This window comes from Macrotis lagotis, chromosome 4 (genome assembly GCF_037893015.1).
Source record: "Macrotis lagotis isolate mMagLag1 chromosome 4, bilby.v1.9.chrom.fasta, whole genome shotgun sequence".
Lineage (NCBI taxonomy): Eukaryota > Metazoa > Chordata > Mammalia > Peramelemorphia > Peramelidae > Macrotis > Macrotis lagotis.
The window spans coordinates 193,830,525-193,850,538 of NC_133661.1; the positions used below are offsets into that span (position 1 = coordinate 193,830,525).

Consider the following 20,014-nt stretch of genomic DNA (forward strand, 5'->3'; position numbering starts at 1 on the left):
CAGCTCTCTTTGTGGTAGTAAAGAAATGGAAACTGAGGGAATGGCCATCATTTGGGTAAAGGCTCAACAAACTGTGGTATATGTATGTGATGGAACACTATTGTTTTTATTAGAAACCAGGAGGGATGGGAATTCAGGGAAGTCTGGAAGGAGCTGTGTAAACTGATGCTGAGTGAGATGAGCAGAACTACAAGAACATTGTACACTCTAATAGCAACATGGGAGTGATGATCAAACTTAATGGAGTCAGGAGTACCTGGGTTCAAATCCGGTCTCAGACACTCAATAATTACCTAGCTGTGTGGCCTAGGGCAAGCCACTTAACCCTATTTGCCTTGCAAAAACCTAAAATAATAATAATAATTACCTAGCTGTGTGGCCTTGGGCAAGCCACTTAACCCCATTGCCTTGAAAAATAAAAAAAAGAATATCATAAACGAAACCTAGATTTAATGAGTTTAGTGAAGGAAGTATTTTCAAGATCTGAAGTACAATGAACATAAAGTACATTCACTGGGCAGTAGTTAATTTTTCTAATAAAAGACTAATGGTTGATTTAAAGTCTATTCTTCCTTCACTTATTCATGAATATTTTAATCAAATTAACTTACTTTATAATTTGTTTTTATATTGAAAATCATCCTCTTTTTCTACAGTTGTTTGTTAGTTAACTTAGATTATTTGAGCAATAGCAGATAGCTCTCTTTTAAATCTGGATACCTACCTAAAGCTGCTACTTTGATGATCATGGCTTGGATGTCAGATGATATCATTTCTTTAAGCAATTCTTCCTGGTTTCGACGCCAAAGGTAAGCTAAAGGCTGAAGATCAAGCCTTTTACATCTATTTTTTTTAAAGGGAAAAAGAAGATTAAATCAAAATATTGCACATATGTCTCCATACTAACTTGATTTTAAACATAATGGATTTTCCAAGAATCGAAATTTTTTTAAAACATAAATGCTATATATACATAATTAAATTTCCATAGAACACAAACAATTTTAATCCTTAGGTCTATACACTAAAATATAGATTAAACTAAAATCTATGGGCAGATTATAAATATTTGAGTAGCAAATTTCTAAGTACAGAAAGCTAAGCCCAAGAAATTTTAGTAGCTAAGGGTGGTTAGTATTTTTTAAGCAACACTATTTATTGTATAATGTCAAGAAGACTCAAGACAAGGAGAAAAAAAACACTTTTCTTGCCTCAAATTATACTCTAAATATTTCAAGTGTAAATGCCCAGTTTTTTAAAAGACATGGAAATTGCTTGAATAAATGGACTACATTTTATTTATTCATTGTTTTAGTCTCTTCAAATTTCTGCAAAAAGTAAATAATTAGTCACTATCTAACTGAATTAAAGCAAAAGATACCTATTTTCCACACAGTAAAAACATTATTGCTGTCTTATTCTGTTTTGATGAATGTTTAAGAATATACAGCACTGAATTAAGTTATATCATTTCCAACCTTAACACTGAACATTTGTTGTCTTAATGATTTCCAGTCTCAAAACTTACATTACTAAATTCTGCAAAATATAACAAAAAATTTGACACTGTAATATCATAATCAAAACACCTTGTTTCTCAAATTCCTGTTTATACATTTGTATGCTTTGCCCTCATTCATTTTTCTATGACCCATTCCTTATCACAATATAGTAAAATCTACTTTAAGTCTATTAGTAAAGAAAAAAAATCTCTATGATTTCACATAAATAAGAGAAAAATGAAAAATTCAAACATGTTATCCTAAGTTTTGTTATGACATTTTTTCAAAATCATTATATTTATGATCCCTTACTTTTAGATAATACTAAATATTTTATAAAATGTATTCTAAACCCTGTCTTATCTTAATACCTCCCAGGAAGTAAGCAGGGTAGATAGATATGCTAGTTTTACAGATGAGGAAACTATACTTCAAAGGGATTTAAATAACAAATTAGCAATTAAACAACTAGGAAGTGGAAAAATTGGAACTAATAGATCTTCTACATCTTATTTAATACTGATTTATTTTTTCTTTTTTCTTTTTTTTCCAAAAGTTCATCTATTTTATTTTTTTAAACATTCATCCATATGCATATGTATACTTTTAAGTTACAAAATTTCCTTCTACTCTCCCTTCCACCCCTCTCCTCAGTGGCGAATGGTCAAGTAAACATTGTACATACTTTTTTTTTCTAAATATATTTACAGATTAATCATTTTCAGTATGAGGAATCAGGATTAAGAGAAAGACATACATAGGAGATAATTCTTTTTTTCCATTAAAGATTTTATTTGAGTTGTACGATTTTTCCCCTATTCTTACTTTCCTCCCTCCAACCCCCCACAGAAGACAATTTCTTAGTCTTTACATTGTTTCCATGATATACATTGATCCAAATTCAGTGTGATGAGAGAGAAATCATATCCTTAAGGAAGAAACAAAATATAAGAGATAACAAGATCAGACAATAAGATAAGTTTTTTCCTAAATTAAAGGAAATAGTCCTTAGACTTTGTTCAAACTCCATGGTTCTTTAATCTGGATACAGATGGCATTCTCCATTGAAGACAGCCCCAAATTGTCCCTGATTGTGGAATGAGCAAGTCCATCAAGGTTGATCATCGACCCCATGTTGCTGTTAGGGTGTACAGTGTTTTTCTGGTTCTGCTCATCCCACTCAGTATCAGTTCATGCAAATCCCTCCAGGCTTCTCTGAATTCCCATCCCTCCTGGTTTCTAATAGAACAATAGTATTCCATGACATACATACTACAGTTTGCTAAGCCATTCCCCAACTAAAGGACATTTACTTGATATCCAATCATAAGAGATAATTCTTATAAAGTGTCCATCAGATTCTGAAGGATTGGTTTTATGTTTTGTTTTTCTTCCTCTGGATGGAGATAACATTGTCCATAGCCAATCTAATATGGTTTTCCTATTTCTCTGAACTGCTGACAGGAACAGCTTCCATCAAGGTTGTTCATCTCATAATGTTGTTGTTGATGTGTATAGTGTTCTCTTGGTTCTACTCCCTTCGCTCAGTATCAGATCCTATAACTCATTCCATGCTTCTCTAGAGTCTGACCACTTATGGCTTCTAATAGAACATTATTCCATAGTATTCAAGTACCATAACTTGTTTAACCATTTCCCAATTGATGAGCATGCCCTCAATTTCCAATTCTTTGTCACTACAAAGAACTGCTATGAATATTTTGGAACATGTGGAATTTTTCCCATTTTTAAAATATTTTTTTCTGGATATAGACCTAGTATTGGAATTGCTGAGTCAAAGGGTATGATCAGTTTTATTGCTCTTTGGGTATAGTTCCATATTGCTCTCCAGAATGGTTGAATCTGTTCACAGCTTCACCAGCAATGTATTGATGTCCCAATCCTCCCACATCCTCTCCAACATCGATCCTTTTCCCCTTTTTCTCATCTTAGCCAATATGATGGGTGTGAGGTAATACTTCACAGATGTTTTAATTTGCATTTCTTGAATTAATAATGAATAGGAGCATTTTTTCACATGATTAAATATAGCTTTAATTTCTTCATTTGAAAACTGACTTTATTTTGGTATAGAGTGTAAGATGTAGATCTATGCCTAATTTTTGCCATACTATTTTCCAGTTTCCCCCAAATTTTTCTCAAATAATGAGTTCTTATCCCAGAAGCTAATGTCTTAGGGATTGCCAAACAGTAGATTACTGGAGTCATTTATTACTATTTCTTTTGAATGTATCCTAATCCACTGATCCTTCACTCTATTTCTTAAACCAGTACCAGGCAAGCTTTGATGACTGCTGCTTTATAGTATAATTTTAGATCTAGTTAAGTTAGGCAATCTTCCTTTACATTTTTTCAACAGCTCCCTTGCTATTCTTGACCTTTCATTGCTCCAGATGAATTCTGTTACCATTTTTTTCAAGTTTGGTAAAATAGTTATTTAGTAGTTTGATTGGTATGGCACTGAATAAGTAATTTAATTCAAGTAGAATTGTCATTTTTATTATATTAATTGAATCTAACCATGAACAATTGATATTTTCCCAGTAATTTAGATCTGACTTGATTTGAGAAGTGCTTTATAATTTCGTTCATACAATTTTTGGGTTTATCTTAGGAGCTAGATTCCCAAGTATTTAATGTTGTTTATATTTACTTTAAATGGAATTTTTCTTTCTATCTCTTGCTCTTGGCCTTTCTTGTTCATATATAGGAATGCTGATGATTTTTGTGGGTTTATTTTAAATCCTGTTACTTTGATGAATTCGTTAATTGTTTCAAGGAGTTTTTTACATGATTTTCTTGGGTACCCTGAACATATCATCATATTATCTGCAAAAAGTGAAAGCTTTACTTACTCATTGCCAATTCTGAGTTCTGAGTTCTTTTTCTAATCAAATTGCTAGCTAACATTTCTAATACTATATTGAATAGTAATGGTGATAATGAACATCCTAGTTTCACCCTTAATTTTATTGGAAATGCTGAGTTTATTCTCATTACATATAATTTTTGTTGATGGTTTTAGCTAGATACCATTTATTCTTTTAAGAAAAACTCTATTTATTCCTAAACATTCTATTACTTTTAATAGGAATAGATGTTGTATTTTATTGAAGGCTTTTTCAGCATCTATTGAGATAATCACATGATTTCTGTTGGTTTTTCTACTGATATGTTTAATTATTCTGAGTGTTTTCCTAATACTGAACCATCCCTGCCTGATATATAAATCCTACCTGATTGTGGTGTATTACCCTGGTAATAACTTGCTGTAGACTCATAGTTAAAAAATTTTATTTAAAATTTTTCATCAGTATTCATTAGGGAGATTGGTTTATAATTTTTCCTTGTCTATTTTGGTTCTTCCTGATTTATGTATCGTCATCATGTTGTTTTCATAAAAGGAATTTGACAGAACACCTATTTTTTAAAAAAAGTTTATGTAGAATAGGAATTAATTATTCTTTAAATGTTTGGTAGAATTCACTTGTAATCCATCTGGACCTGGAGATTTTTTCTTAGGGAGTTTATTGATGGTTTACTCAATTTCTTTTTCTGAAATAGGGTTATTTAAGTATTTTATTTCCTCTTCTGTTAATCTGGGCAGTTTGTATTTTGGTAAATTGTCATCCATTTCATTCAGGTTATCAAATTTATTAGCATACATTTCGGGAAAGTAGCCCTGAATTATCTCTTTAATTTCCTCCTCATTGCTGGTTAGTTAACCCTTTTTGTTTTTGATACTGGTAATTTGGTTCTCTTCTTTTTTTAAAAATCAGATTAACCAAAGGTTTGAATATTTTTATTGGCTTTTTTCCCAAAACCAACTTTTAGTTTTATTTATTAAATCAAAGATTTTCTTGTTTACAATTTTATTAATCTCTCCCTTAATTTTCAGAATTTCTAACTTGGTATTAATTGGGAATCTTTAATTTGTTCTTTTTCTAGTTATTTTAGTTGCATGTCCAATTCATTGATCTTCTCATTCTCTATTTTATTCACATAAACATTTAGAGATATAAAGTTTCACCTCAAAACTGCCTTGGCTGCATCCCATAAATTTTGGTATGCTTTGTCATTAGTATAATTTTCTTAGATATAATTACTGATTATTTCTATTATTTGCTGTTTGATGTACCCATTACTTAAGATTAAGCTATTTAGTTTACAATTAGTTTTTGGTTTATCTTTCCATGACCCCTCATTACATGTAAATGACTTATTTTTTTTTCCATCAGCTGGCTTAGTAGAATGGTTCTGATAATATACTGACACATCACATTGAAAAAAAATAACGAAATTGATTTTTTGTATCCTGTGAACCAAAAATTTTGTTGGTTTGGAGAAATTATTTTTTGTTTTTGCAAGGCAATGGATTAAGTAACTTGCCCAAGGTCACACAGGTAATTATTAAGTGTCTGAGTCACATTTGAACTCAGGACCCTCTGACTCCAGGGCCGATGTTTTATCCATTATGCCAACTAGTTACCTGTTTTGTGAGTTTTTAAAATATTCTGTCCATTTGATTTGACAATGCAGCTAAAGATGGTCCCAAAAGACCATTTTTTTATAATTTGAAAAAACCTTTTAAGCATAGAATGTTACTCACAAAGTGATGAAATATAAAAAAAAAAAATGAGAATTTTATAAGCCTCTCCCAAAGTACACAGGCTATTAAATAGTCAAATTATTTCAACGTATTTCAGCATTAAGAACCAATACTTTGAAAGACTTCAGTACACAACAGAAACATGTTTAAATAACATTCAAAGATTCCGATTTCACTGTAAACATTCTTCCTCTGTTGCAGCTCATGATCCTTCAACACCTTGCCTTAAAAAGTTACTGCAACAAAAAACCTTCATGATCTTGCAACAAAACTTCCAATTACAAATGTCTTCGAACATAATTTTTTTTTTTTTTTTTTTTAGTTTTTGCAAGGCAGTGGGGTTAAGTGGCTTGCCCAAGGCCACACAGCTAGGTAATTATTATGTGTCTGAGGCCAGATTTGAACTCAAGTACTCCTGACTCCAGGGCCGGTGCTCTATCCACTGCACCACCTAGCTGCCCTTGTCTTTGAACTTAATTAAAATGGTCTTCCACTTATTCTCTACTTTCTCCTCTTCCTATTCTAATCTGTATCCATAATGAGTTTTTTATGTTCCTAGAGCAAACTTTGTGGGTGTTCTTGGTCCTCTTTTGCAAAGTTTAGATGAAAATTAAAGCATCCTCTGCTTCTCCCAAATTCTTTCATATGTGTATATAGTTTTACTTGAACAACCAATATAAATTAAGTCCCTTCATTTTTCCTCCCATTAATATATTGATCCTCTCTTTGGGTAGATGGCCTAACCCAAATTCAGGTAACTGACAAGCCTCATCATACCCATCAATGAGTTAGGGGAATGTTTATCCTAAGCATTGCAATACTTCTCTTAATGGAATGGGTAAATGAGAACAATTTGTTCCAGGGGTCATGAAAGCAACTGAAGCAGGTGCTATGGAGGACTTACAGTTTGGTCAGATATCAAAGATGACAAGATTGTCCAAAGTATCCTGGGTCATTGGTGGTCATTTTCATTTTTGTCTTGCTTCTAGAAAAGAGATTGAGGACTGATAACTTTGTACAACTCCATCTCACTTAAATCCAATCCATGTTCAAGTTGAAACTTCACCACTTGATGTTACTGATCCTCTTTGAAAACGAAGGATGAGGCTTCAGGCCAAGATGGTGGAGAGAAGACAGGAACAGTTCTAAAATCTCTTGATCTTTCCCCCATATATGATATGAAACAAATCACTTAACAGAAATCCAATCAACAAAACCCAGAAAGAAAAGGCAGGAGAAAGAATAACTACCTCAGGATTTGTCTTCCTCAGTCATGGGCCAAGGGAGAGGGCCTCAATCAAGGCCACAGACACTCCAAAGAAAGCAAACAGCACCCCCTGGTGGACAGCTGGAGAAATTACACTGAGAGGAAATCCTCTAGCACGCCTACTGGTCAGTTGGAGATATTACACTCAGTGAGTAAAGCCTCTAGGGATCCCAACACCAGACTTCTGTGACCCAGCCCCTCTCCAACTCAAGGTCTTAGCATAATGAAGAAAGGTCAGTGAAAGATGGATCCATAGAAAAATTCTTGGAAGGAAAAGACCCTAACTCAGAGAGGCCTAGAACCTCTGTGGAGAATATGATCTGGTCTCCAGCACAGAAAGACTTCCTTGATGAAATAAGGAAGGAGTTTAAAAACCAATTGGAAAATCTGGGAAAAGAAAACAAAGAGAAGTTTAATACCTTGCAACAAGAAAACAAATCATTGGAAAATACAATTGAACAAACAGAAAATGAGAATAATTCTCTCGGATCCTCAACTGGACAAATACAAAGTGAGAATGATTTTCTCAGATCCTCAATTGGGTAAATGCAAAAAGAAAATAATTCTCTCAAAACCTCAAATGGTCAAATGGAAAGCTCTTTAAAAAATAGAACTGACCAATTGGAAAAGGAGTTGCAAAAGGTAAATGAGGAAAACTCTCTAAAAAAAAAAAGGAATGGAGCCTGAGGAAACTAATGACTTCATGAGACAGCATGAACCTGTTGAACAAAACCCCCCAAAAATAGAAAAAAAAGAAGAAAATGTAAAATACTTCATCAGCAAAACCACTGACTTCAAGAAAAGATTGAGGAGGGACAACAACCTGAGAATTATTGGTCTTCCTGAAAACACTGAAGAGGGAAAAAAGCCTGGACTTAATATTACAGGATTCAGTGATAGAAAATTGCCCTGATATCATGGAACCATAGGGCAAATTAGTTATTGAAAGAATACAAAGATCCACTCTGGAAAGAGAATCTAAAATGAAAACTCCAAGGAATGTTGTGGCCAAATTCCAGAACTATCAGATAAAAGAGAAAATCCTGCAAGCAGCCAGAAAGAAACAATTTAAATATGAAAGAGCCACAGTAAGGATTTCAGAGGACCTGGCTGCATAAACATTAAGGGATCCAAGGGCCTGGAATGAGATATTCCAAGAGTAAGGGAGCTTGGAATGCAGCCAAGAATACACTATCCTGCAAAGCTGAGTCCTCTTTTTCAGGGGAAAAGATGGACATTTAATGAAATGGAAGAATTCCAAAAATTCCTGATGAAAATATCAGAGCTAAATAGAAAATCTGGACATCAAACAGGAAGTTCAAGAGACAAATGAAAAGATAAAAAAAAAGAGGGGGTAAAGAAAAAAACTGCTATCCAATAGATGAAATTGGCTATATCCTAGCATGGGAAAAAGATTCTCATAACTCTTGAGAAGTGTAACTCTAACAGAGAGAATATACCTAGCCAGAAGTGATGGACACTCATGATTTATTCATGAAGACTGCTATCCAATGGTATGAAACTGGCTATAACTCTATTTGGAAGAAAGTCTCTAATCACTCTGAAGAATTGTAAATCTATTAGAGAGGATATACCTAGCCAGAAGTGATAGATACTCAGAATTTTCTATGACTCAGATAGTCATATCTTCATCCTTAAAAAGGGGTTCAGGAAGGAGATGGGAGGAGGGAGGGGATTAAATGGGGTAAATCTTATTACATTAAGAGGCACAAAAGACCTATGGTAACAGAGGGGAAGAAGGGAAGAAATGAGAAACACCTGAATCTTCCTCTCATTAGACTTGGCTTAAAGTTAACTTGCACACACACTCAATTAACTTGAAAAATATCTTACCTTTCAAGTATTAAAAGGGGGGGGAAGGGAAGGAGATGATGGAGAAAGGGAGGTGGACAAAAAGGAGAACTAACAGGAGGAAGGAATAGTGGAGTAGATTAAAACCCAGAATCCTACAATATGCTCCTTACAAGCAACTCATTTGAAGCATGGAGATACATACAGAATAAAGGTAGAAGGTTGTAGCAAAATATATTTTGCTCCAGCTGAAGTGAAAAAAGCAGGTGTAGCAATTCTTATCTCAGACAAAGCAGCTGCAAAAAATAGATGGCATTAAAAGAGATAAGGAGGGAATCTATATCCTCCTAAAAGGTACCATAGACAATAAAGTGATTTCAATATTGCATATATGTATATGCACCCAATGGGATAGCATCCAAATTCTTAGAGGAGAAGCTGAAAGAACTACAGGAAGAATAGACAGAAAAACTCTACTAGTGGGAGACCTCAACCTCCCACTCTCAGATTTGGATAAATAGAATCATGAAATAAACGAGAAAGAAGTTAAGAAAGTAAATAGATTGTTAGCAAAACTAGACATGATAGACTCATGGAGGAAACTGAATGGGGATAGAAAGGAATATACCCTTTTTCTGTAGTACCAGGCAGAAATAGTGAATACACCTTTCTCAGATCACAATGCAATAAAAATCATATCCAATATTGGCCCAGGGAGATAGAGACCCAGAACTAATTGGAAACTGAATAACCTCATTTTAAAGGAGTGAATCAAACAACAAATTATAGAAAGAATTAACTATTTTATCCTAGATAATGACAATAATGAAACAACATACCAAAACCTATGGGATTCACTTAAAGCGGCTATCAGGGGATATATTATAGCTTTAAATGCTTAGATAAATAAATTGGAGAAAGAGGAAATCAATGAATTAAATATGCAACTAAAAATTAGAGAAAGAACAAATTAAAAACTCCAATTAAATACCAAATTAGAAATTCTAAAAATTAAAGGAGAAATTAATAAAATCAAAAGCAAAAAACTATTGAATTAATAAATAAAACCAAGAGTTGGTTTTATGAAAAAAGCAATAAAATTGATAAACCTCTGGTCAATTTGATTAAAAAAAAGGAAAGTAGAAAAAAAAATTGCTAGTAACACAAATGAAAAAGGTGAACTCACCACAAATGAGGAGGAAATTAAAGTAATAATTTTGGAATTATTTTGCCTAACTCCTATGCCAAAAAATTTGACAATCTAAGTGAAATGGATGAATATTTACAAAAATATAAGTTGCTCAGGTTAAATGAAGAGGAGATTAAATACCTAAACAACCCTATCTCAGAAAAAGAAATTCAACAAGCCATCATTGAACTCCCTAAGAAAAAATCTCCAGGACCTGATGGATTCACAAGTGAATTCTATCAAACATTTAAGGAACAATTGGTTCCAATTCTATATAAACTCTTTGGAAAAATAGGGGAAGATGGAACTCTGCCTAACTCTTTCTATGAAACCAATATGGTGCTGTTACCTAAACCAGGAAGAGTTAAAACAGAGAAAGAAAATTATAGATCTATCTCCCTGATGAATATAGATGCAAAAATCTTAAATAAAATCTTAGCAAAATGATTACAAGTTATCACTAGGATAATACATTTTGACCCAGAAGGATTCATCCCAGGAATGCAGGGTTGGTTCAATATTAGGAAAACTATTAGTATAATTAATTATATCAACAAGAAACCTATCAGAAATTATATGATTATATCAATAGATGCTGAAAAAGCTTTTGACAAAATACAGCACCCATTCCTACTAAAAACACTGGGAAAGTGTAGGAATAAATGGAGTGTTAGCAATATCTATCTGAAGCCATCAAAAAGCATTATATTCTATGGGGAGAGGCTAGAGGCATTCTCAATAAGATAGGGGTGAAACAAGGATAACCCATTATCACCACTACTATTTAATATCGTATTAGAAATGTTAGCTTCAGCAATTAGAGAAGAGAAAGAAATTGAAGGAATTAGAATTGGGAAGGAAGAGAAAAAACTCTCACTCTTTGTAGAAGACATGATAGTCTACCTAGAGAATCCCAAGAAACCATCAAAAAAAACTACTGGAAACAATTAGCAATTTTAGCAAAGTTGCAGGATATAAACCCTCATAAATCCTCAACTTTTCTATATATATGACTGGCAAACTATAGCAGGAAAAGCTACAAAGAGAAATGCCATTCAAAGTAACCTCAGACTATATAAAATACCTGGAAGTCTATTTGCCAAGGCAGACTCAGAAACTCTTTGAAAACAATTATAGAACATTTCTCACACAAATTAAATCAGATTTAAATAACTGGGCAAACATCAATTGCTCATAGATAGGTCTAGCTAATATAATAAAAATGACAATTCTACTAAAGCTCAACTAACTGTTTAGTGCCCTACCAATCAAAACTACAGAACATTACTTTAATGAGCTAGAAAAAGTTTTAAGTAAATTCATATGGAGAAATAATAAATCAAGAATTTCCAGGGATTCAATGGAAAAAAAAAGTACAAAAGAAGGGGGCTTAGCTCTACCCGATCTAAAATTATATTATAAAGCATCAGTCATCAAAACTGTCTGGTATTGGCTAAGAAATAGAGTGGTGGACCAGTGGAATAGACTAGGTGCAATAGCAGGAAACGATTACAGTAATCTGCTGTTTGATAAACCGAAAGTCCAGCTATTGGGATAAAAACTCTCTTCAATAAAAACTGCTGTGAAAATTGGAAGTTAGTATGGAAGAAACTTAGATTAGATCAACACCTCACACCTTATACCAAGATAAGATCCAAATGGATACAGGATTTAGACATATAAAACAATACTATAAGCAAACTATAAGATTAAGGACTGGTTTATCTGTCAGATCTATGGAAAGGGAAGCAGTTTATGACTAAGGAAGAGATGGAGAACATCACTAAAAACAAATTAGATGATTTTAATTACATTAAATTAAAAAGCTTTTGCACAGACAAAACTGCTATAACCAAGATCGAAAGAAATGTAGTAAACTGGAAAACAATCTTTACAACTAATATTTCTCACAAAGGATGCATTTCTAAAATATACAGAAAAAAAGGATGAACAACACAACAAGTATCTTCATACCATAACCTTCTCTTTACTGATGATCCCTATGATGTCTTGTGACATCAGGCAGCTAGAAGGTGAAGTGGATAGAGTACTGGTCTTGAATTAGGAAGATGGGAGTTAAAATCCAACCTCTGACACTTACTAGCTGTGTGACCTTGGGCAAGTTACTTAACCCTAATTGCCTTGTATCCAGGGCCACCTCCAGTCTTCCTGATCATAGCTGGCCATGGAGAAAGTGAGGCTAGCATGGTTCCCTCTATCATATCCAATTCATGTGCTTGTCATAGCATCATGTCCCTGATGTCTTGGTCTTCTTTGAGAATGAAGGACAAAAAAAATCAATATGTGACAATAAGACTCTAAAATTCTAATTGTTTACTTGTATTTACCCTTTTATTTTTTTCTAATCTCATATTTATATTAAAATGCTCTATTTAAGGCCTCAGTTGAAGATACTTTATTTTAATTCTTGTAGGCTTAAACTCAATTTTGCCAGATAAGTTTTTCTTGGTTGTAGACTTTTATCATTTGTTTGTGAATTATCTCATTCCATTTTTTCTCTCCTTTAGTATTAAAACTACTAAATCTTGTGCAGTTCTTATTGTGATTCTTTTGATATTTGAAATTTTTCCTTCTACCTGGTCAGAGTAGCTTTATTTTTGTCCTGAAGTTCTAAATTTTGATAGGTTCCTGGGAATTTTCATTTTAGAGTTTCAGGAGAACATAAGTGAAGTCTTGTTATTTTACCATTACTCTCAGGTTCTAGGCAATTTGATAATTTATTACAACGTGATATCCATGTTCTTTTTCTTGTCATGGATTTCAGATAACCCTATGATTCTTAGTTTTTTTTTTTACAAAAATGTTTATAATCTCACTACATTCTCCAACAATCTATTGAGAAGGCAGACAATATGACACCCAATACATGTGAAGTCAGGCAAAATATATTTCTATTTGAGCTATCATGCAAAAAATAGTCAAAATTAAAATGAGAAAAGATGCTTCAATTTGCTCTCCGAGTTCATCAGTTTTCTCTCTGGATCATTTATTCTTTGAAATTGTTGTGGGTCATTGTTATAATTAGAGTAGCTAAGTCTTTCAAGTTGATTATGATTATGATTATAATAATTCTGTTATCGGGCACAATGTTCCCCTGGTTCTGCTTATTTCATTTCAATGCATCATATCACATAAGTCTTCGCAGGTTTTATCATTTCTTAGAGCACAGCAGTATTCCTTTACAATCATATGCCACAAATCACCCAGTCATTTATGCAACTCCTCAATTTCTAATTCTTTACCACCACATTAAGTTATTTTTATATGAAATATATTAATTTTTCTCAAGTTTTTTTCACTTTTGACTTGTTTTTAAGAATTCTTTTTGTTTCCTGGAATCATTTATTTCTATTGGGTGCAATTCATATTTTTAAGAAGTTTATTTCTAGGGTAAGGGTTTATATCTCCTCTGTTAAGGTATTGATCCTTTTTGCCAAGTTTAACCTTCATAGTTTTCATTCCCTTTATATTATCTTTTCAAAATATCCTACATCATGCCTTTGATGAATTCTAATTATTCCTTGTAGAAAAGCTGTGATTTGGCATGGGGATGGGGGTGGGGGTGGAAGGAGGATAGCAAATGAAACTGTTGATTGAAGCAGATTTTGAGTTATTTTCTTCTGAATTTTTATCTGATTATCCTTGGAATCATAAGTCTTTTTATTGTCTGATGGATTACTCAGTTTTGATGCTTAGGCTTCAGAAGTTGATTCTACTCCACTACTCTGGGGACCCAATGAAATTAAGAACTTTTCCTTTGCCCCAGGGGTCTCTCTTTAGATCTGACTCTCCTTTTCCTCAGGTCAGGGTTTCAACTTATGCTTTTTTCCCTTCACAAGAGACATCAATTTTCCTCTCCTGCAACCCCCAACTGCTTTCTCTGTAGCAAGTTTCTGCCCACTCTAGACCAATGTTTTAAAACCTGACCATGACACCATTCCTCAACTCAATAAACTCTAATGGCTCCCTGACCTTGTTAATATTGTATTGTAAGCATACATATATGTATGTATAAGTATAAATATTTTGTGTATATGCATATGTATACATATTACATACACAAATTATGTGAATATGTACACATACACAGATGACTTCTAATGCTATGAATTCAATTTAATTCTCTCCCTTGAGCTCCACTTCCAAATCAATACCTGCCTACTAGATATATTCAAAACAGAACTCATTGTCTTTTTCCCCAATGCAGTTTATTTACTATATAGGGTATCAACCTTTCGACTTAAATTAAAAAGTTTTAAAATGTTGTTTTGCCTACTGATTTGAAGGTTATTATCCTCAGAATTGCTAACAATGTCTAAACAACTTCATGAATTAAAACCATCACCATTATTGAAGGTGACTTCACCATTTTAAATCATGTTTAATCAAGTAAGACACATGAAGGTTGATTTTTTGGCTAGGTCAAAATGCTTGTCTGCACCTCAAGTCTACAAAAAGCTTTCTCTAAGAAGGAAATTGGTATTTAGTAAGCACCTTTTTTGGGCTATGCACTTCAAGGAGCATTTTACAAATTATGATCTCCAAACTTCTCTAGTAGGTGAATGCTATTATTATCACCATTTTACAGTTCAGGAAACCAAGACAAATAGGTTTGATGACTTGCCCAGGAAAAAGCAGCCAGAAAGTATATAAAGAAAGATTCTAGTCTTTCTGAGTGCAGGACAGATAGGTGACATAAAGGACTGAGCGCTTGATCTAGAGTCAAGAAGATTCATCTTACTGAGATCAAAATCTAGTCTCAGACATTTACTAATTGTGTGACCCTAGGCAAGTCATTTGATCCTGCTTATTTCAGTTCTCTCATCTATAAAATGAGGTCTAGTATCTTTTTCTTTTTTCTTTTTCTTTTTTTTTAATTTATTTTTTATTCTCATTTTGTACAAATGCTTTTTTTTACATTAATAAGATATTCTTGTTTACAAGTAAACAAAATACCCCTCCCCACCATGAATACAGATAGACTTGCTTGGGCAAAAAAAGTAAAGGGGAGAGAAAAAAATTAAAATTAAAAAAATAATAGTAATAATTGTAGGTATGGCCAGGTGGCGCAATGGACAAAGCACCAGTCCTGGAGCCATGAGCACCCGAGTCCATATCTGGCCTTGTAAACCCAACAATCACCCAGCTATGTGACATGCAAGCCAGCTGATCCCCACTGCCCTGCACAAACCAAAAAGAAGAAAAAAAAAAGACCCAAAATAAAATAAAATAGTAATAATAGTAGGGGTGGCTGGGTGGCAGACAGAGCATTGGCCCATGAGCCAGGAGCACCTGGGTCCAAATCTGGCCCCAGACACCCAAAGATCACCCTGTTTGTGGCCCCAGGCAGGCTACCCAGCCCCACTTGCCCTGTACCCCCCCCCAAATAATAATAACAAAAAATGTGCTTCAGTCTTTGTTCCAACACCAATAACTCTGTCACGGGTGGATCACATTCTTTATGATAAGTCCATCACAAAAGTTACTTCCATATTTTCCAATGTTGCCATTGCTGATTGCAACTCCCTCCTTTCTTATTTCTCCACTACCATGTACTATATTTTCTCTCTCCTTTCACTCTGACTCTGCTGTAGGGTCGCTGAGTGGCGCAGCAGACAGATCCCTGGTCCTGGGGCCAAGAAGCCCTGAGCCCCCATACCACCCCTTAGGCCCAGAATCCACCTGGCCCTGTGCTCCTGGGCAGGCCTTCCATTCCCAGCCCCTTGCAAGAAGTAAGAAAGAAAATGTGTTATATCTGGCCACTCTCCCCCCATGGTCCATCCTCTCCTCCTTTATTCACATCCCCACCCCATCCCCCTGCCCCCCTTCTTACTCCAGATGTCTATACCCCATTGAGTATATTTGCTGTTTCCTCTCCTAGCCATCTCTGATGAGAGCAAAGGTTCCCTCATTCCCCCTTGCCTCCCCCCTTCCATATCATTGCAATAGCTCATTGTAATAAAAAAAAATCTTATTATGTGCAATATCTTGGACTATTCCCCCTCTCCTTTTTCTTTCTCCCATTCCATTTCCCTTTTTTTCTATTGACTTCATTTTTACACCATATTTTATCTTCGAATTCAGCTTTCTCCTGTGCTTCAACTATAAAAGCTCCCTCTACCTGCTCTATTAACTGAGAAGGTTCATATAAATATTATCAGTATCCTTTTTCTATACATGCAGTTCATCCTCAATAAGTCCCTCATATTTCCCCTGTCTCCTCCAATCTCCATGCTTCACCTGAGTCCTGTATCTGAAGATCAAACCTTCTGTTCAGCTCTGGCCATTCCAAAAGGAACATTTGAAATTCTCCTGGTTCATTGAAAGTCCATCTTTTTCCCTGGAAGAGGACATTCAGCCTTGCTGGGTAGTTCATTCTTGGCTGCATTCTAAGCTCTTTTGCCTTCCGGGATATTGTATTCCAAGCCCTATGAGCTTCTAATGTAGTTGCTGCTAAGTCCTGTGTGATCCTGACTGCAGCTCCATGATATTTGAACTGTGTCCTTCTGGCTGCTTCTAATATTTTCTCTTTGACTTGGGAGTTCTGGAACTTGGCTATAATATTCCTAGGAGTTGGTTTTTTGGGATCTCTTTCTCAGGGGGATTGGTGAATTCCTTCTATTTCTATTTTGCCCTCTGCTTCTGTAATATCAGGGCAATTTTCCTATAGTAATTCTTTGAAAATGATGTCAAGGCTCTTTTCCTGATCATGACTTTCAGGTATTCCAATGATTTTTAAATTATCTTTCCTAAGTCTGTTTTCCATATCAGTGTTTTCTCAATGAGATATTTCACATTTTCTTCTAATTTTTCATTTTTTTTGTTTTGAAGTATCGATTCCTGATTTCTGGTAAATTCATCAATCTCCCTGAATTCTATTCTTTGTCTGAAGGATTTGTTCTCTTCAGAGAGTTTTCTCATCTCTTTTTCCATCTGGCCAATTTTGCTTTTTAAAGCATTCTTGTCCTCAATAACTTTTTGAACTGTTATCCATTTGACCTAAGCTGGTTTTTAGCATGCTATTTTCTTCAGCATTTTTTTGGATTTCCTTGACTAAGCTGCTGACTTCATTTTCATGTTTTTCCTGCATCTCTCTCCTTTCTTTTCCCAGTTTTTCTTCCAACTCCCTCATTTGATTTTCAAAGTCTTTTTTGAGCTCTGTCATAGCCTGATCCCAGTTTCTGTTTTTCTTGGAGTCTTTAGATGCAGGAGCTTGTGCTTCCTCATCTTCAGAATGAGTATTTTGATCCTTCTTGGGCTCATTTGCAAAATATTTCTCAATAGTCTTCCTCTTATTTCTCTGCTTGCTCATTTTCCCAGCCTGGGCCTGGTTTTGGAGTGCTTCCTGAGCTTTTGGGACACTCCCACAAGGGTCTCAGTGTGTGAGGCTCTGTCCTCTCTCCTGGTCTGTGAATGACCATAAGCGTCCCGCTCTGCCACAGGGCCGAGGTGGGGGGGCCCTGTTGTTCTATGGGGGGGGCCTAGACTGGGATCAGGATCTGAATGTGGTCAGAGCCCCAGAGTCCTGTTCCAGGGGCAGAGGACAGAGCTCAGCAGTCTCTTTTCACTCCCCTCCTTAAGCTCAATGGGCTCATGTCCTGGGGGCTCCTCCTTACGGGCTATGCCTGCTTCTGTTTCTGGGTCTGGGCTGCTGAAAGACCAAGCTGCTTGCTGTGTGTCCTGAGGGCTGGGCTCCATGTGCTCGCTCTGGCAGAGGTCCCCCGCTGTTCCCCCACTTTATGTCTGGTGCTCCCCAGGGTGCAGCTCAGGAGACTCCCTTGCTGCTGTGAGCCCCAGCTCCCAGCGCCCTGGGGCTGCTTCCGGGAGGCTGAAGTTCCTTCGCTCTGGCGGGTCACCCCTCCGGCAGGCTGCCCCTCCGACCCGGAGAGCAGAGCCTTTCTGCTCTTTTCCAGGTTACCTTGACTAGGAGAACTGCCTCACTGGGTACCTTTGTGGGTTCTGTCTCTCAAAAGTTTAGTTAGAGTCCTTAGCTTATGAGTTTTATCAGAGAGCTCCTAAGACTGGATCCCTTCATGTCACCATCTTGGCTCTGCCCCCCTTTAGTATCTTTTTCAAAAGAAAAAATCCCAAGTAGGGGTTATAAAGAGTTAAATGTGACTGACATGAAACAAACCATAACTTTCTGACTCCAAAGGATAATTTTTAAAACAATAGTCTAAAAGTCAGAGAAAAGTTTAAAATAAAGCACAATTTCAACAACATGCAATTGTCCAAATAAATATAAAACAAGAGAATTAACCTTGAAATAATAGCTTTTATACTATCTTTTAAATTTTTATTCAGTATGTAGCCTCTAATGAAATGTCAATATAATAGTGTTTTTAAATATATATTATATATGTATATAAATTTATGGAATGAAATAGACATTTTCATAATATAGTACAATAAAAAAGATGAGTATACATGAAGCCATAAATCTATTATGAACAAATTAATATTCCTTTTAACTACACAGCAAAATTTTGTGTAAATTGCTTTGCTTTCCTTTTTTTCTGCCTCCCCCTCCCCCAATAATGTTGCTTTGTGGAGGTGATTTTCATTTCTAAATGCTTGGCTAGGGCCTATCTTAATAACTAAGATAAATATCTAACCAAAAAATGCTACTATCATCTTATGGTCCAGCATATTCACCACTATGAAAGTTTGTTTAGCACTCATTAAACATTTACCAAAGACATGGAAAAAGAGAGGTAATATTACATATTGAATTGCATACAAGAATATGCATTTTGAATGAACTAGCTGGATAAAAGTCCATTGTTATTACAATCTAATTTTGTTTCAATATTTCATCCTTAAAAATTCTATATAAAAAGGTTATTAACAAATATGAAATTAATAAAAATACCCAATAATAGTTTCTATTTTTTTTTTGTTTAAGTAATAAAATTTCTAAGAGAACCAAAAACTCATTTCACTCATTTCAATTTATGGATCCAGTTTTAATTCTTAGTTTAATCTTTACCAAAACAAATACTGGCATTTCCTTTTCTAATAACTAAATAATACTAGGCTTTCCATGTGCTTTTATTCATGAATATGTATAATGTTGTTCCAAAAATGTGACATATTTTCCTAAAATAGTTGAAGCAATATACAAAAATAATGAGAGAAGCAATATTGTCTAATGGACAAAGAATTGGTCTTAGAATCAGAAGACCTGAGTTCAAATCCTGCCTCTCCTCTGCACTGCTTGGGTGACCCTATTAAGTCCTAGAATTTCTCAGTACTCCAGATAACTCTAATGCTATAAGTTAATGAGAGTCACAGATCTGCATTGGTTAAGTGAGTTTGCATATGAAAAATTCCCTCCACAGATATAATCACATTTCAAGACTAACAGTAACAACAAAGTTCACACTTCTGTAAGTTTACAAAGGGTTTTTCTCACAATAACCCTTCTAGGAAAGATAATTCAAATATTAATGGAAGCATTTTACAGATGGGGAAGCTGAGATCTACAGAGGTTAAATGATACTTTAGTTCTCACAAATAATATGTAGCAGAAATTCATATTTAAGACCTCTACTGAAAAAGCAGTGCCATTTCCAAATATGAGTGGTTTCCAA

The 20,014-nt window shown here is 34.7% G+C and overlaps 1 protein-coding gene across 6 annotated transcripts in view; it reads right to left on the minus strand.

Moving 5' to 3' along the window:
• The window catches only part of DPH6 (diphthamine biosynthesis 6), a 505,514-nt gene that overhangs the window by 350,928 nt on the left and 134,572 nt on the right, over positions 1-20,014 (minus strand). For all 6 annotated transcript variants that reach the window (XM_074235050.1, XM_074235049.1, XM_074235048.1 and 3 more), the window contains exon 5: positions 725-843. In XM_074235050.1, coding sequence (XP_074091151.1) covers positions 725-843 — 119 coding nt within the window. The remainder of the gene's footprint in view (positions 1-724; positions 844-20,014) is intronic.